This window comes from Pelecanus crispus, chromosome 8 (genome assembly GCF_030463565.1).
Source record: "Pelecanus crispus isolate bPelCri1 chromosome 8, bPelCri1.pri, whole genome shotgun sequence".
Classification (NCBI taxonomy): Eukaryota; Metazoa; Chordata; class Aves; order Pelecaniformes; family Pelecanidae; genus Pelecanus; species Pelecanus crispus.
Genome location: NC_134650.1, coordinates 1,792,465 through 1,816,343, shown reverse-complemented (window position 1 = coordinate 1,816,343; position 23,879 = coordinate 1,792,465). Strand labels below are relative to the sequence as shown.

At 48.3% G+C, this 23,879-nt stretch overlaps 2 protein-coding genes across 8 annotated transcripts; one reads left to right on the top strand and one right to left on the bottom strand.

Annotated features, from left to right (window-relative positions):
• Positions 1 to 2,735: 2,735 nt before the first annotated feature.
• Positions 2,736 to 10,710, top strand: RNF14 (ring finger protein 14). 5 transcript variants are annotated; one of them, XM_075715786.1, is made up of 9 exons: positions 2,736 to 2,826; positions 2,918 to 3,121; positions 3,654 to 3,816; positions 4,351 to 4,502; positions 4,841 to 5,368; positions 5,790 to 6,018; positions 6,667 to 6,839; positions 7,720 to 7,850; positions 9,098 to 10,710. In XM_075715786.1, exons 3-9 carry the CDS (start codon positions 3,663 to 3,665, stop codon positions 9,153 to 9,155), a joined length of 1,425 nt encoding a protein of 474 aa, XP_075571901.1. In that variant the 5' UTR covers positions 2,736 to 2,826; positions 2,918 to 3,121; positions 3,654 to 3,662; the 3' UTR covers positions 9,156 to 10,710. The 5 variants fall into 5 exon arrangements, with proteins under 5 accessions (XP_075571901.1, XP_075571900.1, XP_075571902.1 ...); XM_075715785.1 differs by having other exon boundaries at positions 2,736 to 3,121; XM_075715787.1 differs by having other exon boundaries at positions 2,736 to 3,121; positions 3,635 to 3,816.
• Positions 10,711 to 12,594: 1,884 nt separating this feature from the next.
• Positions 12,595 to 23,083, bottom strand: GNPDA1 (glucosamine-6-phosphate deaminase 1). 3 transcript variants are annotated; one of them, XM_075715778.1, is made up of 7 exons: positions 22,880 to 23,083; positions 17,280 to 17,397; positions 17,099 to 17,200; positions 15,496 to 15,678; positions 14,671 to 14,855; positions 13,800 to 13,974; positions 12,595 to 13,512 (listed from the first exon to the last, which is right to left on the bottom strand). In XM_075715778.1, the coding sequence occupies exons 1-7, from the start codon at positions 22,946 to 22,948 to the stop codon at positions 13,415 to 13,417; spliced, it is 930 nt and encodes a 309-aa protein (XP_075571893.1). In that variant the 5' UTR covers positions 22,949 to 23,083; the 3' UTR covers positions 12,595 to 13,414. The 3 variants fall into 3 exon arrangements, with proteins under 3 accessions (XP_075571893.1, XP_075571894.1, XP_075571895.1); XM_075715779.1 differs by lacking the exon at positions 22,880 to 23,083 and having other exon boundaries at positions 17,280 to 17,403; XM_075715780.1 differs by lacking the exons at positions 17,099 to 17,200; positions 22,880 to 23,083 and having other exon boundaries at positions 17,280 to 17,403.
• Between the last annotated feature and the right edge of the window lie 796 nt (positions 23,084 to 23,879).

Sequence of the window (23,879 nt, the reverse complement as noted above, 5' to 3'; positions counted from 1 at the left end):
CTTCGTATGTTCTGAATACAAACTGAAGCAAGTGAATACCATGGCACTCTTAGGAGTTTTTGGAGAGGTTTGGTCAATGCAGCAAGTCAGAACATGTAGGTAGCTCACTACTCAGTCACTAAGCAGTTACTTCTTGCCATTATGATTGTATTTAAAGTTTTGGTAGTCTCGCTGGACCTGCAGAACATTAAAAATGTCCATGGCCAGTCAATCTTATTTTAAAGTAGTGAAGTCTAACTCGTACACCGTTTGCTTCCTTTCTGTTGTGGCTTACAGCAACAGCATTGTACAAAGTGCCCGTTAAGGTTGGGACTGCAAGGAGGTGGTGGGGAGAGGGGGTGCTCCTTCAGGGGCCTGAAGCCTGGTCCTTCCTTTGCTCATCTTCCTCTTGCCCTTGTTTTAGTGTTAGTGCACTACTCTAGGTTTATCTTGATTTGCACTTGAACAGTTTGTAGTTACACAAGGTTTGCAGAGCAGCGGGTGGTAGTATTGGTGCATCTATCGCTCAAATCCACATCATGGATGACTTGGATTAATTATCTGATCTCTGGAGTAGCAGCCGTACCCTCTTGCGGGTCAGACTGTGGGAGCTGGACTTGGTAATTCTTATGGGCCCTTCCACCTTGAGATATTCCCCAGCTGATCAGACCCTGTAAGCTTTGTGTCTCTAGTTCAATTAGCTGCTTGTAGAAAGAGTGGACACTTGTATTTCAGCTGCCTACACTGACAGCCCATTCTGACTTGTTTACAACTTTTTCTGAAGGAGGTCTGCTTGCTTCTGTGAGGTCTTTGGTGGGAATGCTTGGGGTTTTGGTTTGGGTTTTTTTTTTTTTTCCCAGGAAAAGGAAGACCTGACCCACTTGGCATTTTTTTTTTCCTATGAGCTTTATACAATGATTTGCTTCTAGTACTGATTGTCATTAAACTTCCAAACGTTAATTTGTATGTGTTAAAATCCAAAGCTGAAACACCTGTTCAGATGTTGCAAGAAATAAATGCACTGGATTCTACTGGACCACCTTCTCCAGCTGTTGATTGCAAGGAGGAGAGAATTGCCTGGGGGTAGGCGAGAGGCTCCATTCCTTCCTTTGGCGTGCGAGGAGCCGGGCCCTGCTGCGCCAGGGCTTGAAGGGCGACGCTTTTCTCGCTGAGGCGGGCGCGGTTGTGCTCTGCGGATGTCGACGGAGCCGAGCTGGGGCGGGGGGCGGCTGGCGGCAGCCCCGGGCCTCTCCCCGGCGGCGGCGGCGGCTCCTCGGGCCGCCTCAAGGCCCCGCTCCCCGAGCAGCCGGAGCCCCGCGGGCTGGGCCGCGCCGGGCGCTGCCGTCCCTCCCGGCCGCCGGGGGCGCTGGGGCGCTGGGGCCGGGGCCTCCGCTCCGCCCCGCCCCGCCCCGCTCCCGCCTCTGCTGCGCCGCGGCGCCGGCCGGGCCGTGCCGTGAGGCGCTGGGCTGAGGCCCGGCCCTGCCCCGCCGCGCCGTCCCCGGGCCCGCACGCCTGCGGCTGCCCCGCGGCTGAGGTAACGGGCGAGGCGCGGTGCGGGGCCGGGCGGGGCGGCGGCGGCCAGCGCTGGGTGCGGGGCGCCCGCTGCGGCCTGGGCCTCACAGCGCGGCCTCGCCCGGCGGGCCCGGCAGCCCCGGGCCGGGTGGGCGGCGGCGGCTGCTCCCGCTCCTTCTCCTCCTCCTCCTCCTCCTCCTGCTCCTGCTCCCGCTCCTCCGGCCCCTGCCGCTCCCCGTCGCCCGGGCAGAGCCGCGGGCGGGCTGCGGCCGTGTCAGCGCCAAGAGATGGGAACGGAGGGAACCATTGCACAGCTGCTTCTGGGGGGGAGCTTGGCCTGGAAACCGGGCTTTTGCTTGAATTATTCCCACTGCTCCCCGTGCGGTTTATTTTTTTTTTGTTGTTACACTTTTTTTCTTCCCTGTAGTGCTTGTGTGGAAGGCCTACCGCTTCTTCGCTGTCCGACGGGGAGCCATTTCCCTGAGCGGTGCAGGAGCGGGGTTTCTGTTGGCAGCGGGGCCCTGCTCAGGCTCCTGAGGGGCTGGGAGCGGTCGGAATCGCAGTGACCGCAGCTGGCACGCATCTGCTCAGGCTCCTGAGGGGCTGGGAGCGGTCGGAATCGCAGTGACCGCAGCTGGCACGCATCTGCTCAGGCTCCTGAGGGGCTGGGAGCAGTCGGAATCGCAGTGACCGGGGCTGGGAGCAGTCGGAATCGCAGTGGCCACAGCTGGCACGCATCTGCTCAGGCTCCTGAGGGGCTGGGAGCAGTCGGAATCGCAGTGACCGGGGCTGGGAGCAGTCGGAATCGCAGTGGCCACAGCTGGCACGCATCTGCTCAGGCTCCTGAGGGGCTGGGAGCAGTCGGAATCGCAGTGACCGGGGCTGGGAGCAGTCGGAATCGCAGTGGCCACAGCTGGCACGCATCTGCTCAGGCTCCTGAGGGGCTGGGAGCAGTCGGAATCGCAGTGACCAGGGCTGGGAGCAGTCGGAATCGCAGTGACCGCAGCTGGCACGCATCTGCTCAGGCTCCTGAGGGGCTGGGAGCAGTCGGAATCGCAGTGACCGCAGCTGGCACGCATCTTCTCAGGCTCCTGAGAGGCTGGGAGCAGTCGGAATCGCAGTGACCGGGGCTGGGAGCAGTCGGAATCGCAGTGACCAGGGCTGGGAGCAGTCAGAATCGCAGTGGCCACAGCTGGCACGCATCTGCTCAGGCTCCTGAGGGGCTGGGCGCAGTCGGAATTGCAGTGACCACAGCTGGCACGCATCAGTGAGTTCTGCTCGTGGAGCTGTGGAAGGATTGCTCTGAGCTGCCAGCTGTGACTGCCGGAATGAAATGTTTGTTAGCGTTATGAAATGTTTGTTAGCGTTTGCAGTGAACCTGCTGAGGGGACTTTAATCCCTCTGAGCGTTTGTCTGTTTGCTGCAGGCGGCTCAGGAGTCCCGGAGCCGTAACCGCATGCACTTTGACGACCAAGCCGACGTTCTTCATGCCTTACATGAGAAAAGCTTTACAAGCTCCGGTTCTCCCAGAGGAATGATCGGGGGCTCTGCCCTGGCCCTACCAACGTGGCTCTGCGGGGTCGCTAACCAGTACCAACGACTTTGCCGCTGCGCAGCAGTGAATAAAAAGGTAACCGGTTACACGTGGCTTTACTTCCCTGAATCGAAAACTGAAATGGCACAGGAGCGCATCTACAAGATGCCTGTGTAGGATTTGAAGCTTCTTATTGATATCTTCAGTAACTTCAATCATAAATGGGGCTTTTTGTTTGTTTGTTTTGGAACAGTGGACGAGAGACGCTGTTACTAATTCCTTTTTCTTGTTCTTCAGTCTGTTTTCCCTTTCAAACGTTAATGAAGTGTCCCTCTGTCACTCGGCCATCAGTGTATGTCACTATTTTTCCCCCCTCACAGCTGTCTTTAGCCACTCACATGTTGCTTTTTGACTTTCCAATGCTCTGTCAAAGGTGTTTTTTTATTTTATAAAGCTACTAATATTTTCTCAACCTGTAAAGAAGCATAATTATATTTTACATTGTTTTATATCAGTTACTTAGATTTCTAATTCTTATTGTAGCAGTATAAAATAGATCCCCCAAATTAATAATTTGAATAGGATGCGTTAACTGAGTTGATCTTGTAGAGTGGTGTTAACTCCACAGAAAATTTAAATGTCTTCAGAAGACAAAGAAGCTCAGGAGGATGAGCTGCTGGCGTTGGCTAGCATTTACGATGAAGATGAGTTTAAGAGAGCTGAGTCTGCCCAAGGAGGAGAAACAAGAATTTGTCTGGAGTTGCCCCAAAACTTCAAAATTTTTGTGGGTGGTGAGTTGAGATGTTTTGTGTTATCCCGAAATTAGTTTTTACCAAGTGATTTTCTGCTGCGCACTTAGACGGTCGCTGCTCTAGCGACCTATGGGAACGCTGACCAGAGAGAGCCGTGGCTGACCCTCCGCTGTGCTCGTGGTATTGCTGGGGTTTGTATCCGAGCGCGATTGCATCCTCGTACATGTAACCTCTTCGGTGAACGTCAGGATTAGAGATGAGTATAATAGTATTTCTTTAGAATAACTAAGTTAGTGTATTATCTTTTTTTGTTCCTTGAGGGTACGTCTTTCCAGATTCTTGGTTTGTGTAGAATCTGATATTTCACAGTGCTGGTGTTTGCTGATTTAACCGTACACATACAACCCCATGAAATTGCACTGCACTGGGAAGTTTTGTTATTTAGGGTTGAATAAATCATTTTAAACCCAGAAACTTATCAAATGAAGAGAGATACCTGTCATAACCAGTTACAGTTCATTAGCGTTCATTTTCTCATTATTTCTCAAACTGTCTCCATTCTCTTTGATTCAGGCAATTCCACAGAAAGCCTCCAGAATGACAGGTTTGAATACACCGTTTGCTTTCTGCCTCCCCTTGTGCTGAATTTTGAACTCCCGCCAGACTACCCGTCGACCTCCCCACCGGTGTTTACCCTCAGTGGAAAATGGCTCTCCCAAGCCCAGGTTTGCAAAATAGTTCTGACGTTTGAACAGAGCTTTGGTGATCACGAGCACGTTCATAATTAACAGTGCTCTGGGGGATGTTAATGTAGTAGATGAAAGTAAAATTAAACGACCACGTTGCTCTTTCGGTTGGCTCTTCTTTTGTTTCCTCCCTTTTGTCACCGTTCTGAGGAATGAAAGCTTGCATCTATGAGCATTATTTTTATATGTATTTTATGTATATGGAAAAACTCCAGAATCTGGAGTCTAAATATGCACTAAGGGGGACCATGGGAGAGGAAAACAGTAAGGAGTTGTCGGAACTTACTGAAATCTGGAATTGTGCCTTTCTTCTTCAGCTCAGTGCTCTTTGCAAACACTTAGACAACGTGTGGGAAGAGAATCGAGGCTGTGTGGTCTTATTTGCCTGGATGCAGTTTCTGAAGGAAGAAACACTGAGTTACCTGAATATTTCCTCCCCATATGAGCTAAAAATGTGCCATCAAGGGAACGGGCAGAGCAGGACGCCTTTGGTCCCTCTCGACGCCGAGAAGGATTGCGGTGGCGCAGCGGGCTCTGCAGCAGCTGAAGAAGAAACCGTCGATGCGAGAGCCGTGCAGGATGTGGAATCGTTGTCGAGTCTGATTAGGGAAATCTTGGACTTTGATCAGGCTCAGAGGAGGAAGTGCTTTAACAGTAAGATGTACTTGTGCAATATCTGCTTCTGTGAGAAGCTGGGCAGTGAATGTATGTACTTCACGGAGTGCAGCCATGTGTACTGCAAAGCATGCCTGAAGGACTACTTTGAAATACAGATCAGGGATGGGCAGGTCCGCTGCCTCAACTGTCCAGAACCGAAGTGTTCTTCTGTTGCTACTCCTGGCCAGGTAATAGAAGTGTGCAAGATGGTAGAGTTCTGCTAACTTCCCAATAGTTGCAGAAGACGAGGTGTGGCTTTTCATGGTGAGCATTGTCAGTATACCCAGGGAAATCTTTTTTTCCATACTCTGAGCCACACAGAGGCATCAGAGTTAAAACTGGATCACGTGGCATGGATTTTGCCCGCTGTTAGTACTGGCACTGGTCCGAGGCCTGGATTAATGTCCTGTTGCATTTGACACCGCATGCTTTTCGTTTGATTAATTATTACTAAAATGGCATTTCTAGGAGTATTTTCATGACCTGTTGGAGAATGTAAAGCGGATTCATCCCAGCTGTAGGTACTTTTTCATCGACTGACTGTTTTTTGCTGAAGCTGGCCGGCTCAGAATTTCAGATGCATGTAATCTTTCTTCCATCTTTGTTTAGGTTAAAGAGCTGGTTGGAGAGGAGCTGTTTGCACGTTATGACCGCCTGCTTCTGCAGTCGAGCTTGGACCTGATGGCAGATGTGGTGTATTGCCCTCGCCCGGGCTGTCAGACACCAGTCATGCAAGAACCGGGTTGCACCATGGGCATATGTTCCCGTTGCAACTACGCTTTTTGTACTCTCTGTAAAATGACTTACCACGGGGTCTCTCCGTGTAAAGTTACTGCGGGTGAGTCATCGTATTTCAGAAATGGATCAAGAAACAATTAAGTCTTGTGTGAAAAAGACTGGAAGCCAGAAGTTAAGCAAGGAAACTCATCACCACGTGAGCTTTCTGAAAGATTAGACAGATTCGTTTGGAGTAGGTCTGTTGCTGGCAATTCAAAATTACTCCTCTGATGACACTCCACAGCTCAGGAGGTCCCTAAATGGCTGATTGCCACATGCTGAGAGGCCATAGTGGGGGAAGAATAATTTTACGTGTGCCTTTTTTTTTACCCTTTCCTGTGAATCCACTACTTTCTGTTGTCAGAGTTGATATTGGAATCAGGTGGATGCCTCTCTGTTTGGCCTCAAAATCCTGTGACAGTTTCATTAAATGTATGTTCAGAAACAAATATTTCCGTTTTTCAGTTTGTTTTACATTGTAGACTTGTTCTAGTTCCATCGACTGGTCTCTTTTATAATGTAAAACAGTTGAATTTTCAGGTGGGGGGGTTTAATAGTCTCATCTTTTTCTTACGTATTCTAACATTTTACTTGCTTTTTAATTAACGATGTTAGTTTCCTTTGAGAATACTTCAGCTGTTATTAGCTGGACTTCTTCATGTAATATATTACAGAAGCTGTTTTTTGTTTGTTTTCTTTTATTCCCCAGAGAAATTAATGGATTTGCGAAATGAATATTTAGAAGCAGATGAGGCAACTAAAAGATTTTTGGAACAACGCTATGGCAAGCGAGTGATTCAGAAAGCCCTTGAGGAGATGGAGAGTAAAGAGTGGCTAGAAAAGAACTCCAAGTCCTGTCCTTGCTGTGGTACTCATATAGAGGTGAGCACAGAGGGGAAGGGCTGAAGAGTCGTAGTGCCTCTTCACAGAAACAAGCAGAAATGAAGTCAGTTCTGTATTTAGGCTGGAACAGAGGTTTATTTGTAGCCTCCAAGTTCACCAGGGAAGGTAAATTTCTAGGAAATGCTGAGAGAACTTTGCGTTTCTGTCTGTGTTGTATAGAAAAGGAGGTGATGTTTCTGGGGCTCAGGGACTTGAGTAAATACAGCAACTGGTCCTGTTCAGACTCCAGTACTAAAAAGATCCAGGCTGACTACGGATCTGCGTGAATCCCTTTTGTTCTCCATGTTTCAGGCTACTGCTGTTTCAGACTACAGCCAGGAAATAAAGCTAGCTTCAGAAAAATACTGATTTCCAGTATTATTAGCATTATAGCTAATTTACAGTTCTGTGATTCTAGCTCCTAGTTCTTTTGAGCAGTGAAAAAAATACCAGCGTTATAGAATCATAGAATCGTTTGGGTTGGAAAAGACCTTTAAGATCATCCAGTCCAACCATTAACCCACACTACCAAGTCCACTCTAAACCAACCAAGGGTAGACCAGACTAATCCATGTCCCCAAGTGCCACATCTGCCTGTTTTTTGAACACTTCCAGGGATGGGGACTCCACCACCTCTCTGGGCAGCCTGTTCCAATTCTTGACCACCCTTTCCGTAAAGAAATTTTTCCTAATTTCCAACCTAAACTTCCCCTGGCGCAGTTTAAGCCCATTTCCTCTCGTCCTATCACTAACTACATGGGAGAAGATATGATAGAGTTCGGGGTAAAACGTATTTGTTAGTTGATGCGTTTTTGAGGGCTGTTACCATATAGAAATGGTAAGATTTTGTTACTCCTATTTCTTGTTTTCTTCCCCTCAGAAACTAGATGGCTGTAACAAAATGACGTGTACTGGCTGCATGCAGTATTTCTGCTGGCTTTGTATGGGTTCTCTGTCGAGGGTGAACCCCTACAGGCACTTCAACGATCCATCTTCCCCATGCTTTAATAGGTATGTATTTACAGGCGTTTCTTCCAGTGCCGTACCGCTTATTTTTCTACTTTTTCTTACAGTCTCCCCCAGATTGTTCTGACCTTGAAATTTGTAGGTGTACAGTTTAAGGCGCAGTTTCTTCTCTCAAACGTTTACACTTACAAGGACCTGACACTAACAAGAAAAAATCAGGAGTGATTTGGGATATGGTTTTGCTTTTTAAGAGCTTCTGGTTTAAAATTCTGGAGGAGTCTTCTGGGCCTATTCCTGATGCTTTACTTGCTGCCTCTGACTGAGAGACAGCCTGTAGTGAAACCTTTCCTCACAGATGCTTAGGTGTAAGATAGCACTGCACGAGGCTTTGGGTAAAAAAGCTGCTTCTAAAAAGCTGCGAACTTGGCTTATGTCATCAGTATTAGGGATACAGCAAGAGACAAAGGATGCCGCAGCTCTCTGGACAAACGAAAGGGCGGGCAGGTCAGAGAGGTGCAATAACGGCAGCTGCTACGCTTGTGTGTATTCCAGTGGGTTATGTGCCCATCGCTGTGACGTACAGTGCCTGGATACGAGAGTCAAAATACCAATGGTTTACCCAATCCTCCACCGTCTATTCTGCTCTAATAGATGTGGCTGACGGGATTTATTTTTCTCTTGTTCTTAGCCCTTCTTTTTCAGCATTCCCTCTTCTCCCAACAGTAATTGTTTTCACTTCCTACTCTGTTTTCCTTTCTATTTTTCTTCTGGTGTTCTTTTCTTTTTCTTTAGCTTAACCTATGCCTATCTTGACTAAGCTCATCTGTTTCATAAAAAAAACCAAACCCATTTTCTTCCCTTTTGTTCCCTCCCACCCCGCTTATACGTTACAGTTGTTTGCCCAGCTCTGAATTGTCCGATTAGATTGTAAGCTGTTTGCAGCAGGCAGGCTTGGCTGCCGATTATATACTGCCTAAAGGCCAGCTAGGAGTGGCAGCGTGCTAGGTAACTTTTGATACGGTTTGGATTACTAATATTTTCAGGGATTTCTTGAGACATCATGTTGGTAAGGTGCTGTACAACCTGCTGGTATAATGTGCTGCAGAAGGGCGGAGTAGCTTATTTTAATTGACTTTGACGATTGCAGTATGTTTTGTGAGACTGACAAAAATTGTGAAACTTGCTGCTTTTGTATTTTTGGTCACATTTAGATTGGGTTGGGTTTTTTTTTTTTTTTTGTACCTATTTTACTTTTTTTTACATCCTGATGTAAATTATTGGCTGTCTTGCAGATTGTTTCAAGCCATGCATATTGATGGTGAGTTCTGGGAAGTTGAAGATGAAGACTAGTAGCTTTCCCTAGCAACAAAAGCTGAACAAACCAGACAGATGCTTTCCATTTTTGTGTCAAGTTTGTTTGCTTTTCACTTGCATTACATGATAGAAGAATGGTAACTACCTTGCACTGCAGAGGCTGCTGCCAAAACCAAAGGAGAGCGTTTTACCCGTCCTGTGGTCGGGATCACCACTGAAGGCCCTAATAATCACATCGATTGTTAAGGACAAATACAACCAGTCAGAAGTTGGAAAATTACTGGAAAAATACATACTAAGAGGTGCCCCTTTTGAAAAAGCACACAAACAAAACTGAAGCCCCAAATCATAGAAATATTAGGGGGTTTCCTCTAGGGAGACTGACATTTTGAGGATCTGAGCTTGTATCCATTGTGGGGTTTAGGGCAGTTTTATTATAGCTGTAGTGCTCTTTCTGGAGCTGTTTAGTGATGCTGCTTGGACAGGAAAAGCTTTCTGATACAATACAGAAAATTTCTTCTGTATTCAGCAACTGAGCCTGTTCCTTCTATAGCCGTTCCTGACCTGTTTCTCTGGAAAGCAGCTCATTGCTCTGTCACTGATACGTGTAACGATGCTAATTATCCCTAACCCCCTTCTTCCTGGCTGTAATGCCCGGGTCTCTGCATTACAGAATGCTTTGGCAGGAAATGACCAACAACCGTTTCCAGAGATGTGAATCGGTGTGATGACTCATCTGGCCGTCGCTGTTGCATTCGCTCACGCTGCCTCTCCTTATTTTGGCAGCGATGAGTGCTGAGGCAGTGAACTGAGTATGCGGCCAGTGAGAGGGTGAGAAGTATCGGTTAGGTATTGAAACACGTTTTTGTGGATACGTAGTTGAGATGAACTTGAATTCTTTGAGATACTGAAAATTACCTTATCATCTCAGATGATGAAGTAATTTATTTTTTACTGACTCTTCATATAAGAAATGTGATTAGTTGATAGTTTCGCTTCTGGACTAGATCCCTGATTTCCACTATTCCTGCACTTCAAATTATTTCAAAAAACAAAGAGTTTCCCCTAAAAGCTCAGTAAGTAGTTTTGTGAGCATGAAAGTAATTACTGGAGGGAGCCACTAATTTTCTAGCTGTTTGTCCACTAGCAGAGTGGTCTAAAAATTTATTTTGAAATTAAAACTGCATGTGCTGTGTTCAAAACAAATAGCAGGGTCCGGATGGATAGCTCAGGAGCTGGAAGAGTATTAAGAAACTCACTCAAGGTGAACACCTCTCGCTTGGTTTTGACTGATAGTAAATAAATTTATACTCGGATATCTGGCCAAAATGAGTGCTGATTTAGTTCCTTTTGCAGAGGATGAAAGTTTGTACGATTAGCTTGGCAGTGATTAAAAAGATGAGATGGGAAGAGCGGATTTCTTGTCTCGGTTTAGGCTATAGGGCAGCGTGTAGGGAAAGTTTACGGTCGTGTATGGTTTAAATTGTATCTCCTGCACCTTTCACCTGCACTAAATTCACTTTAAGACAGCAAATGTAGTTGTCTGCCTGTTTGTGTTCACTATGGCATGTATACGGCAGCACAGGTCAGCGTGCGGGCCAGAGCTCTGCTCTGCGTCCGGGTGGTGATGGCCGGCAGTGCTTGCGTGCCACAGGGCCGAGCTTGGCTCTAGAATGACGCAGACCAGACCTGGCACGGGATCTGTTCTGCTGGCGGAAGTTTGGAGGTTTGTGTGTGCCAAGTGCCCTCCCACCCAAAGAGCCCTGGTTTTCCCTGGAAGCTGCAAGCCCCTGACTGATATGCGGTGGCTATCGTGACACTACTGTGGGGACGCTGCACTGGATGGAGCCAGCTTTTAGCTGCTGTCCCCACAGTAGTTTCCACTCTGGCCACAATTTCTACCTCTGCAGGCCGAGTCCAAAAAGCTGCCTGTTTTCAGAGGGGGCTTTCTTCCCACTGAGCTGCACGTGGGCAGATGGGGAGCATTTGTGACAAGGAGAAGTGCGCGCTTAAACCCCCTTTTCCTGCCTGCATGGAAGAGATGGTGCTGGATCTCTTCAACCTGCAGGAGGCTGGGCAGGTCCCTTCTGCCAGGACAGAGGTGGGCTGAGGGCAGGGCCCGAATGCCAAAGGGTACGTTGGGATGAAAAGCCGTGGCTGGGGAGGCTACTGCAGCCCACGTGCTATGGTGAAGTATTTGAAGATGTTGCAATGAACTACCTCTGCTTTCAAGAACCAAAGTTCTTGTGTGGAGAGAGGAGGAACGGTGATGTAGTCCCCACTGTGGCTATGAATTCTGGGCTGGAGCTTCCATATTCTGCAGTGAGGCAGAAACCCTCTGAGGAGAGGACAGGCAGGTGGCTGCACTTGTAGGACAATCAGCTGGTGTTGCAAAGGTGGGACAGCTAAAACCAGAACCTGTCTTCACTGACAGAGTATGGCAGGCAACGGGTAACGTGGCACAGAGCTCCTTCCTCGGTGTGTACTTTTATCCTCTTGCAGACCTCCTCACTTTCTCCATTTCTGTGCATGCACAGAATGAGTGTTAGATTATTTGCAGCCATTTTGTGATAAAAGGTAGAGAGCTGTGACCTCCTCTTTTCTCCTTTAAAGATCCTCACTTTTTTACTGAAATGGCTGCTGCCTGGCAGGATGGAACCGTAGCAGGTGTTTGGTGGAGACCTGCCAGTGAACACAGGACAAGGCAGGGAGCTCTTCAAGTAGGGAGCAGCAGTAGCTATTTCTACCAAACTGCTTTCAATACAGCTTCGGTTCTAGGCAACAGAGAAATTTTGTGCAAAATAACAGGTCTTTCTCATGCTTTAAAGGTTGTGGTGTTGCTGTTCAAAGATGGTGTTACAAGTCCTGTTCAGCCACATAAACTGTTCATGTTTCACTAGCACGGTGGGACTGAGCAGCAGATACAGTCAATGTGAGCACTTAGAAAAAAAATTACATTTACTGTAGAAAGGTATGCTACAGATCAACAACTTACAAAATTTTTGCATAAAGAAAATAAATGCTATCAAGTGAGGGGTAAGACACACTGGGGAGCATTTGATAGGAAACCCAGGAATCAAGTTTCAGAATTGGTGGGGCCTTGCCAGTACAGGGTGTTGTCCACCTGTGTGGGGCTTCTGTAATTAAACACAGGCTGAGGCCAGAGGGAAGGGAGTGTTTCCTTTGAGACTGACTTGGCATTTCCTTGTTGCAATGTAAAGCACGGGAAGGAGGGAAAGAGAACTTACTGCTTCAGGCTCTGCGCTGACACAGTAACGCAGTGCTGAGCAGCAGAGAGAAGTCATTTATGCTTAATCTGAACAAATCTACCCTCCTGTAGCACATCATAAAGCACCAGGGCATAGAAAATTACACCCCGAAACTGAACATGTAAGGCTTCTTGTGTGACAACAAATAAAATCATATAGATGCGTAACCTGACCATTAACTGCATTAACGGCACTGCATTGTTAACACAGCACTGATGAATGCTGTCTGTAGCCTCCCTTTTGCTGAGATGGTCTCAAGTCCAAGATCTGGCTCAAAGCGGGGCTCAGCCAGGGCTTTATCCAGTCAGCTCTTGAAAACTCCTTAAGGACAGAGACTGCACGACCTCTCTGGGGAACCCGCCCCGCTGCTTGTCTGTCCTCACGGGTCGTTCTTTTCCTTGTATCCACTCTGAGCATCTTGTCTCGACTCGAGTCCCGCTGTCTCTTCTCATCTTCCTCCCCGCATGCTGCCCAGGAGAGCCTGGCTTCATCTTCTCGATGACCTCCTTGTAGCCGTGAAGCACGCTGCTACCACGTCACACTGCAGCTTTCCCTTCTCCAGGCTGAACAAGCTCAGTTCCCATTTTAAATGTCTCTAATGTAAGAGTGTATCGCGGAGGGGGAGCGACGCAAAAAGGTACTTGTCATAAGTGCAAGGAATACATCCCAAGGTGATTACCCATTGGGTTTCTGCAACACTGTACTTTCACGTATCTTCACAGTTAAGTGTTGGGGCCTTCAGTCCACGTGATTACAGTTGCTTCATAGTTTAAACAACTCATTCTCCCTTGACTTTACCTTCAGAGAATAAGCTAGTAGCGGAAGTTTGTGGAACACAGTATACTGGATTCCATGCGCATTTGGCTAATTAAGGCAGGTGTTGCATCTGTCTTTTTAATGGAGAGAAGCAAGCACATAATTATTTTGCTAATTTAAGAACAATATGAGTTTCTGCAGCAATTCCCTTTCTTCACAGCTGGTTTTCAACAGAAAAGCTGGCTCAGCGTTACTCTGAGCAGCGAGAGATTAATCGCTGTATGGCTTCTTCGACTGGCTTCTTTCTGCTCCCGTCTCCTTCATGCTGTATAAGGGTTCCACAAGCTTGTTGTGAACCAGCATTAAACCTAATGTAGCAAGTAAAAAAGATGACTTAAGTAGTCATAATAAAGCAAAATTCTCATTCACTGGATGCTAATGAAATTAGGCATTACTAGAGTCCTCGTTCCTTTACTCCCATGCCCACACAGTTAAGCGTTACCTTTACGCTTTTATTATGGCTGTACACCTCAGCTGTTTTATTTCAGGAATGTACTCCTTTGGGAGTTGATTAAACAGAAATATACAATGCAAAGCAAGGCTTTTACCACCTAAAAGCTAAGTGCAAAGCTGCCTGGTTTGGTCAACCACTCACCTTTAAAGTATTTCACCGTCTTAACTTTGAGTTCCAGCGTGGCATCCTCATCGCACACAAACACAGTGTTGGGGTGTTGCTGGAAAGCCGATACTGTCCACATGTGGTTGATGCCTTCCTCAATGGCTTTGTACAAAGCAAAGGCTTTGTGGGCTCCTGTGATGAGAATCATCACCTGGACTCCGAGACACAGAGGATGGGGGTTAGGGTCGAAAAGACACGTTCAGAGAGAGCTCACCCACCCACACCCTGCTGAACCGAGAGCGCCGCCCCGGTCCCTAACGGGGGGATATCTCCATCATCCTCCACAGAGGCCCTTCACCGTATCACGATTCTGTTTGCTCTGGCTGCGTTTTATTTGTCAATTAAATCATAGCCTGGTGGGTCATTTTAATGATTCAGAGCCCTTGCGCTCCCCTGTTAGGCACCTATACACTGAGACTTAACAAGCACAGATCAAGGTATAGACGCAGTGAAAAGCTATCCCATACAGTTTTCATGATCTGCCGGTGTAACCAGTGATTCTTGTAGTTATTTCCCCAGATGAGATTCTTAACCAAAGACATCCTCCCAAACCTTTCTAGCTCCCTGTGGATAACAGCTGTACCACAGGGTTACACAAATGTTAAGTAGTAATGTTAAATGTTAAGAGCGTTAGTAGAGCAAAAATGGAAGACAGAGCAAGAGCCTTTCCACAGCGCTGCAGGATGCGAGAGAACAGGAGGATCGGGCCTTCAGCTGTCTGCGGCAGGAAAGCATAAGCTGGCCTACACCAGCAGGGTGCAATGCTGCTCCAAGACCCAATAATGTCACCTCCTCCAGGAAGCCCTGCTCAAGAGCCACTGTACAAAGTCACTGCTTTTCTCCTAACCTCTCTGGCATCCATGACAGTGCCTACTCCGACCGTCAAAGCCATTGTGGGGACTTTGGAGAGGTCACCATCAAAGAACCTGGCGTTAGCCAATATTGTGTCCATAGCCAAGGTCTTCACTCGCGTTCTGGATACCAGACTCGATCCGGGCTCATTGAAGGCAATGTGACCATCTGGGCCAATACCTGTGACAGAGACAGTTTGAGAAGTAGGTCAGTGGCCACAATGGTTATTGCAGGAAGCAGAGCCAGCAGCGCTCCTGTCAGAAGGGCATTCAATGCTTCAGGAATAGACACAGATCAGAGAAAACCACTTGCAGTTTTTCTGCTCAAGCTCAAATTTGCTTCTGGTAGGAACGACAGCAAAAGCCCCCTCTGAAGCCAACAAAGGCTCTTTCCTAATTGTGCTGCGACAACAAGGCAAGTAGATGGCAGAATCTTAAGGCAAACCGATGGGAAAAGCTTGCGTTGAGCTTCTGTTGGCTCAGAGGACTCTGACTGCTCCTAGCAGTTCCCCGTTAGCACTGGCAATTGTAATACATTTTGTATTTGGTACAATTCTAGCCCTGCCTGTTTCTCCTGCTAATTGTTTCCTGAACAATTCACTTACTGGCCTGAAATACTTAAAACTGGGGGAGCGGTACACTGGAAGACAAGGCTGCCAGCACACGAGCGCCCAGGGCGATGGTGTATGACTTGGCTTTCACTGCAGATCCACTGAACTGCATTGAAAATGAACTCTCCTGATAATAAACGAGATAGCCGGTGGAGGAAAGGCAGTGCTTCCTGCCAGTGTTTAGAGACTGCTAGTCCTTCGGGTTTTCACCTCCAACGAAGAGTTCAATTCCTCCAGCTGCTTTGATTTTATCCTCAAATGCGTCACACTCTGCCTGTAGATCAGGTGCGTTTCCATCCAAAATGTGAACATTTTCTGCCGAGATGTCAATATGCTTAAAGAAGTTGTTCCACATGAAGGAGTGGTAACTTTCCGGGTGATCCCTTGGGAGACCTGGTAACAGAGCATGCACAGGACTAAGACCAACTGAAAGAGTATCACATGTAACATAAACCACCTATACGCCCTTGCAGTGCCTTTGGTAACAGAGCACCGCTTTCTCTGTCTGTCATTTGTGACCCCCTCAACTTTCATAAGTTGTTTTTATTTCCCTGAATAGCAAAATGAAATCAATCACAGTAACTCCTATAAGACACATGCTCATACTAACATGCGACAGATGTTCCAGAAAAGCAGGCATGCACTGTGCCTCATCTGTTCCTGCCTTTTCAGCATTCCTACCAGTTTGTATGAGCAAGAACGATTAAGAAACTGTGCAGAAGCCTAGAATTCTGCATAATTACTGCATAATTTTTTTCCACTTGAATGCTATAAACCCACACTGCACTGCCTATTCCCTAAGGCTTCTTGATTAGGATTGCTGACAGGAAAACTTCTTGGCCAGAATAAAGTTAGCATTAGCAAATATTTAGCCTGTATGTTTTTCACCTTTGGAGCTTTAAGCTTGCCTACTCATCTCTCTGTACTCTTTCTTCTGAAGAGGCTATTTCATCACAGCTTCATAAACGAAACAGTCCTCTGCTATCTTAGCAGGAGTACGCATCGGTTACAGAAGGGCACTTGGACAGGTAACACATCGGTGTTTCTAAGAGACCTGGAGGTAAAGTGACCTTTACAATCCCAGAGCAAAGGTGGTAGTTAATATTGCACGCTATCTCAGATTGCAGTAAGATGGATCCTTAGCTGATCAATACCTAAGTTCAGAAAAAATACAGCAGTGTTTATTGTGTATAATGCCAGGCAATACCTGATACTCTTCAATATTTCTTACATAGGTTTTAAAATTGTCCCAGTCAACTCCCTTGGCTAATGCAGATTTTATCCTTCCTACCTTAAATCTTTTGCAGGTAGGACTTTCTGCACCCACTGTGCACTAACGAGACTGTCTGGCTGTGGTACCCAGTGCTGGGCGCACACCGGCCCCGCCTCAGTAACTGGACATTTGCACCACAGAATCATAGAATTGTTTAGGTTGGAAAAGACTTTTAAGATCATCCAGTCCAACCATTAACCTGACACTACCAAGTCCACCACTAAACCAATTAAAGGGAGTAATAATTAATTTCATGTTTCCTGGCTTGGTGGATGGATTATTTTTAATGAAAGTAAAACTGGGAATCACTAAGGTTGGAAAGGCCCTCTAAGATCATCAGTCCAACCATCAACCCAACACCCCCATGCCCACTAAACCATGTCCCAAAGTGCCACCTCTACACATTTATTGAACCCCTCCAGGGATGGGGACTCCCCCACCTCTCTCGGCAGCCTGTTCCAGTGCTCCCCATACAGAGACAGATAACACACAGCAAAACAGATCAGGAAAGTGAAATACTTCTTGCGTGCGGGCACTCACCCACGTACTCATCCATGTTGAAGGTCTTCACGTACTGGAAGGAGAGGTCCCCGTTCCGGCAGTACTCCACCAGCTTCCTGTAGCAGCCCAGCGGCGTGCTGCCTGCGGGGAAGCCGCTGCCTCAGCCCCGGGGAAGGGAAGGGGGAAGGGGAAGGGCCGCACTCCCGGCCCCGGCACCCACCTGTGGGCAGCCCCAGCGTGAAGAAGCGCCCGGGGCCCGGCCCGAAGTGGACGATGCGGTTGCGGATGTACTTGGCGGCCCACTCGCTGGCCTGCGCGTAGGTCTCCAGGATGATGAGCTTCATGGCGGGGCCGGACACCGCCTGGCAGGGCGAGAGCCGAGCTGAGGAGCGCCGCTACGCCGCCATCTTACCGCCGCCCCGCTCACCCACCCACCCACCTGCCGCCATCTTACCGCGCCGCCGCCGCCCCGCTCACCCACCCACCCACCTGCCGCCATCTCGCCGCCGCCCCGCTCACCCACCCACCGCCGCCGCCGCCATCTCGCCGCCGCCCCGCTCACCCACCCACCGCCGCCGCCGCCGCCGGCCGGGGATCCCCTCAGCAGGCGGGGCCGAGGCGGCAGCACCGCCCGGGCCGCCCCTCCGCGCCCGCCCCGCCGGTGGGCGGTGAGCGCCGGGCCCGCTCCCTCAGGGCGGCCGCGCTGTAGCCTGAAGGCGACAAATGTTATGATGAAACTCCTCTGTTACTTGATTGATACGTGAGCCCTTATGATATATCTGACAGATAGAGAAGCTTATTAGGGAGGTGTGAAGGCGGCTGATACTTGTCAAAGAGACAAGATAATCTTTAAGCTCGGTAACTAATCGCTTCAAGGCCTTCCTAAACGTCACATAAAGTATTTAAATGAAACAATAAAGCCGCGTTAAAAAACTTGGCGAATATCCAGCCAGCAAAATCGGTGCCCTGAAAAGACTTGATACCTTAAAAAGGCAATTAAAGGAAGGGTCTCCTCCTGCCCACGGCCACCGAAGGCCCCCAGAGACCCCCCCGGGCGTGCGCAGAAGGAAATGCTGACTTAGAAATAAAGATTTGCCAATAAAAATAGTAACTGAATAATGAATAAGCATTAGATAGGCGTAGCCTATGTAACCGTGTGTATAAATGCTGCAGAGCTTATTCGTTGGTGTGCTTGATTTGTGGAAATATCCCACCTTGCACCCGGTGCTGAATAAAGCAGTATCTCCTCTCTAAACTATATTAGTTTCCAGAGTCTTATTTCAGGTAACAACGGGCGGCTCCGAGCACGGCCCGAGCCCCTGCGGCCGGGGAGCCGGGGGGATCGCAGGGTCGGAATTTAGGGTTAGGATTCAAAGAAGCGGCTAAACGCACCCAGTAAGGGAGTGCTTGGGCCGCTGGCCATCTCTTCAAATGAATTCGAAGTTACGAACGCTGGAAATGCGCTTTATGCCTGGACAAAGCTTTTGGGAACCGACATTTTCCCCAGATGGGTTAAAAAGGTGATTAGATCTTTAAATGTCTTTAAACTCCTTGTTTCTCCTGGGATGTCCCGGTCACTGCAGGGATCGGCCCGACTCGGCCCTTCAGCCGCCCTGGGTGTCTCGCAGCCGCCCACGGTCCCCGAAGCGAAGCCACAAGCCGTGTCCCGAGCAGGAACGAGCAGCTCTTGCACCTGAAGCATTTCACAGGGACCCGCTTCAGGGCACGCTGGGGTGGTCCTGGGGCTTCGGCTGCAGGGGCAGAGCCCCTCGCCAGCGAACGGACCGGGACCCGCGGGTGTTTGTGCTGCTCCTGACAGCAGCGGTATCCCAAAAAGACCTTTCTGCTCTTGCTCCGGCTGCCTCCAAGCTGTGATGGAAACGTGCCCAACCTCTCCTTGCAAAGTCTTGCTTCGTTGTTGAGATGCGAAGCTCTTACTTCAAAGTTAGACAGGTTTTCGCTTTCATTAGAAGAAAGAATAATATACAAATTGCTTTGCTAGGATCCAGCCTGTGCAGTTCCTTCTTATTTTAATAATTTAAATGACCTGGCTAGACGGGGTGCTCCTTCCTGATACTGGCTCATCGTGGCTGCTGAGAAGTCCCGGCTTGGTTTGCATTTGGATGGGGAATGATGGGTGTGACAGGCCATAGCCAGGCGGCTGTGGTCGGACACGGGAAGAGTTTTAGGCCGCAGAGGCTAAATAAATTGAGAGTGCCATGTGTTTCCATCAGCAGTGGTTAGCCAGCAGGCAGGAAAGTATTTTGGTGGTCTGTAGTGCTGGGTGAAGAGCTGACAGCAGCGGCATCATCCGCTCTCCGGCTTTGGGTGTGTGTGAAACAGCTTTTCCACTTTCCCCATCGGGGTTGTATTGGTGTGTTAGAGCCATCGGTGCCGTGGACGCTGGCAGGAATTGCAGCGCCTGGGGGTTCATAGGCATGGGACAGGGGTGCTGACTAAACGGGGGGCTGTGCCTCCGCTGGGATGGAGGGGCAGCGGGGACCTGGCTGAGGTCTGAACCCTTCCCATCCTGGGGCCACTCACCAGGTACTGCCGGCACGAGGGAATTTGGTGAGCGTACCTCCTGACCTGCACGCCGACGAGGGAGCTGCGGTGAAGAACACATCACGGTTATTGCAGCACACCTGCAGCTTCTGGTGTGCAAAGCCAAAACTGCGGCAGGGCTCGGAAAGGAGAATGCACCAGCACCTCGATTCTGCAAATAACCCACATCGGATCGCTCAGCGTTACCACGGAAACGCAGAGAGGGCTCAGAGGTTTCTGAAAAGCAAATACCGGAGGCGCAGACTGCATAGGAATTGATTGTAAGAGACACCGTGGACTTCCCACAGCGGTGAGCTGTAGGGCAACGACCACATTCCCCGCTGGTGTGACTTGCGGGTTGTCAGGTTTGCCATCAGAGCAGCCTGCGGACATCCTTCACCCCATCCCCTGCCGCCCGCCTTGCCTTCTTTACTGCACTTTGCCCCCTCGGAGGTCGGGACAGCTGCTGCATTTGAGGATCAGCCTTACAGCATCCTACCATGCTGCTCACACAGCCCCAGTGTTAGGATGGGTTCGGTTTAAATACAAATGCTGCGGGTCTCTGTCGATTGCAAAGGGTCTGGCTCTCGCTTTAATCTCCTGCGCAAGTGGCTTTAGCAGATATGATGCACAAAGATATAGGAGGCAGCCGGTGGCTCCCAGTAAAAGCAAAACATGTTTTGATGAGAGGAAAAAACTACAACGGTGCAAGAGAGCCAGGCACGTGCATCTGCCGCTGCAGCTGCCCTGTTCTGCCCGCATCCCGTGTATCTGCATACTTTACGCAGTCTCATATTACTTAGGAATGGCTCCAGGGCTGGGTTATATGTTTGACTAGCATGCAGGGTATTTTTAGGTATGATAATTTATGCATGTTATTGTTTCTGCATTTACAGCTAGCTGTTCAAACGTTGAAGAACTTCCTGGTATCTGAACAGGCTGATTTTCCTTCCTTGCAAAGGCAGCAGATGGAAGGAAACAAACACTTCTCTGCAGAAGAAGTTGAAGTTTAACCAAGAAGTTCTAACAAGGACAGCATTTTCTTTTTCTCTGTGTTGAAGTGATTAGAGTCAACAGTGCCCAGAGACCAGGGCTTTCGCTACCGGGAACTGCTTGGGAGCACTGGGATTTTGTTCCTAAAAAAAGCAACAATTAAAAAATTATCTCCATAAAGGACCCTCTCTCCAAATCCTGTAATTAAAGAGTCTTTTTAATATCCACCATCTGTCACCTCTTCCTGCTCCAGCATGTTCCACTTACCTTCTCACCCCTATTTATAAGAAAAGGAGAAACAAGATTCCACGTTGGATGGATCTGGAGGGGAGCTGCTCTTTTCTGCAAGCCCTGCTCACTGTGTAGCTCTCCCAGCAGCACCCAAATCCCAGCTGGGAGTGTGCTGGGGGGTCACAGCAAGCCGGCGCGCTAGGGTGGTCACGAGCAGGCAGCTCCGGAGAGCACATGCACCAGTCCCTTCCCGTTTTTGCAGACAAGGCTCCTGTGGGAAAACTGGCAGAGCTTCACTCCTCACCAGGTTAAAAACTGCTAGTCTATGCAGTAAGGGGTTTAATCTGGAGAGCAAGATTAAATTAACCATTGGTTAGTTGTGATTTCTCCAGCAGGCTGAAGAACTAATGGAGCGACAAAGATCACTGGGGAAATCAGAGAATTAGGGCTCCAAAAACCCAGCTCTAACAGAGTTAGCTATGCTAGACGAAGGCAGTTCGGAGCTCAGCTGTCTGCCTGGCCCTGTTCACAGCACAAACTCGTCTTCATCACTTGATAGTCTGAACCTCAGGTCTGCTGCTGAATTTCAGGAGAAGAGAAGTCCCGCTTTTGGAAAAGCGTGAGATGGAAAGCCTTCCATCTCAATGCTGCTGCTATCTTCATTCCCCTTCCTTACAATACTGGTGACTTACTGGAGCGTAATTTTGCGCACCGGTAAACAAGGCACTGCTTACGAGTAGCTTTGCCTGGGCTGTAAGAGCACGCGTGGTTGTACTCACTGTGTAGGTACTCCTCGTTACAGCAGACCCGACGTGACCGAGCAGCTTTTGTTGTTACAACAAACAGTCATGGAAAATTGCAGCTGCGTGCGTGTTCAAAGCTGCGTACAGAGATCCACACCTGCATCTGCTGTGCCGGGGAACCTGCCGTCTGCCGGGGCTGGATGAGGTGTGGTGCGGCTTGGCCAGGGGCTGTCATGGGGCTTGGGGCCAGGGGCCCTCACGTGCTTTTAGAGACCGTGTCGGAGCACGTTTGACCGGGTGGCATAAAGGCAGGCACATCCAGAGGTGTGAAGCCGTGCTGCCTGTGAAACGGCTGGGGTTCGTGCTTGCACAGACTGGGGTCATCGCCCATTCTGTTTCTCTGAAGAGGCAGCAAAACCAGAAAGACCTGGTGAGGCCCTGACTTACTGTAGATACACCAGTAACGTGGTTTTAAACAAAATCGAGATGAGAATAATACGATACTGTGTCGATAAAGCTTTGAACTAGCAAAAAGCTAAACGAAGATTCAAATACAAAATGGTACCGAGTAAAAAAATATTAAGAAACTGAAGAGCATGAAGGTATACAGTGGTGTCTCAAAGTAAAACTGATTTCGTATCAGTAGATTCCTAGAAATAATTGACATCTATATCAAAGTTAACCACACGTGAGAGACCCATCTCCTGCTGCTTCTCCTTTCTTTACATTTTCACAGTTGCAGAAAGCTTGCATAATGTTTTGGGGAGGAACATCTGTTAGACAGCATTTATTACTCCTTAAAGAATCTCTTCAGCCTAATTATACAATTCAGGATGTTATTCCACAGTGTGAAAACAAGACACGACATATATGTACATCCAAACCCTATGATTCCACTTCTTGAGTATTAAGTATGTATGCCTCTGGGGGCACAGGAATACTACTCACTTCAGAGTTGATGACGAAAAAGTTTTTTCAGTAAGAGTGTAGGTGTACAGACAAGCAGGGAACGCTGCAAACAGCTACTGGGACCGAAGGAACCGGGCGGAGAGCAGCGGCTCAGCTCCCAGCCACCCCAGCAGCGCTCCGTCCAGGTTCTGCGGGCAGCACGGTGAAGTTTCTGTCGGTACCAGTGCTCTTCAGATCAGCCTGGTAATAAAGTTTCCGTCATCCTTGAGCCCAGCATTGTGAATGGGTGGATAATCTGGCCTTTTAGTGAACAACACTCCACTGTCACTTTTACCTTTTCTTAACCTGCCAGTTGCAGCCTGCTTGCATATGATTAAGCTATTAAACCTGACAGCTTCACAGGTACAATTTGACCCGTTAGCTTATGTGAACATTTTGTCTTTGCTTTTTTTTTTCTTAATTGGGTCATCTATCACTAAAAGACTAGAAGAAAGATCTAGTTTAAATGTCCTGCTTATCTTCTATTAGTCTAGCTTTAAAATGCCCTTCCTTTGAGGTTTATTATTTAGCTTTTAGAGTTCAATATTTATTACAAAGTGTAGATTAAAAGTGTTCCCTTCATTGCTCAGTCATATACCACAATTAAAGGACCACTTGCACAGCGCTAGGATTTCAGAAGACTCACTGTACCGCAATTCTGTTATACTTTCAATTACTTTCAAATTCTTTCACAGCACATCCCGTGCGAAAGTCACTAAAAAGCAATTACTTCAAGCTTCGGAACGTCTCTTGGGAGAAAAGACATTTTGCACCGGAGGAAAAAATCAAGAAACACAGAGGCATGAAGTGATTTGCCTAAAACCATGTGGGAAATGAAAGCAGAGCCAGTCATGCACTGTAAGCACAGCGTCATCTTTCTACAGAGCTTCCCCACCTAATAAAATAAAATAAATACACAGAAAGCAGCTGGAAGAAATTGCCATTAGCCCTCCTGAATTAGCCTTGCTCGGACTAGATGGCCCAAGTAGGTGCTGCTTTGCCTCCAGCTGGCCCCGAAATGGCTGCGACACAAACTGTTTCACCATTTCTTCAGGATACTTTGCAGCATCTTTTCTGAGGATGTGTGCAGGTTGCTTCTTATTTTGGTCTCTACGCTGTCCAAGTCAATCAGCTAATTATCACTGTGGCTACAGCCTTACTTAGGGATATAATCCCACCTCAATGGCAAGTAAATCCGGGCATGTCATCAGGACAGCTTCTTACTGCGGGAGAGATTCTTAGTACAAATTGTGAATCTTGCGGAGAGGTGAAACCAGAGAGTCTGTCAGTGCCTGCAGCTCTCGTTCCAGCTCCTTCAAAGGTTTTGCCAGAAACCTGCATTCTCCTCGTGTCTCCAGCAT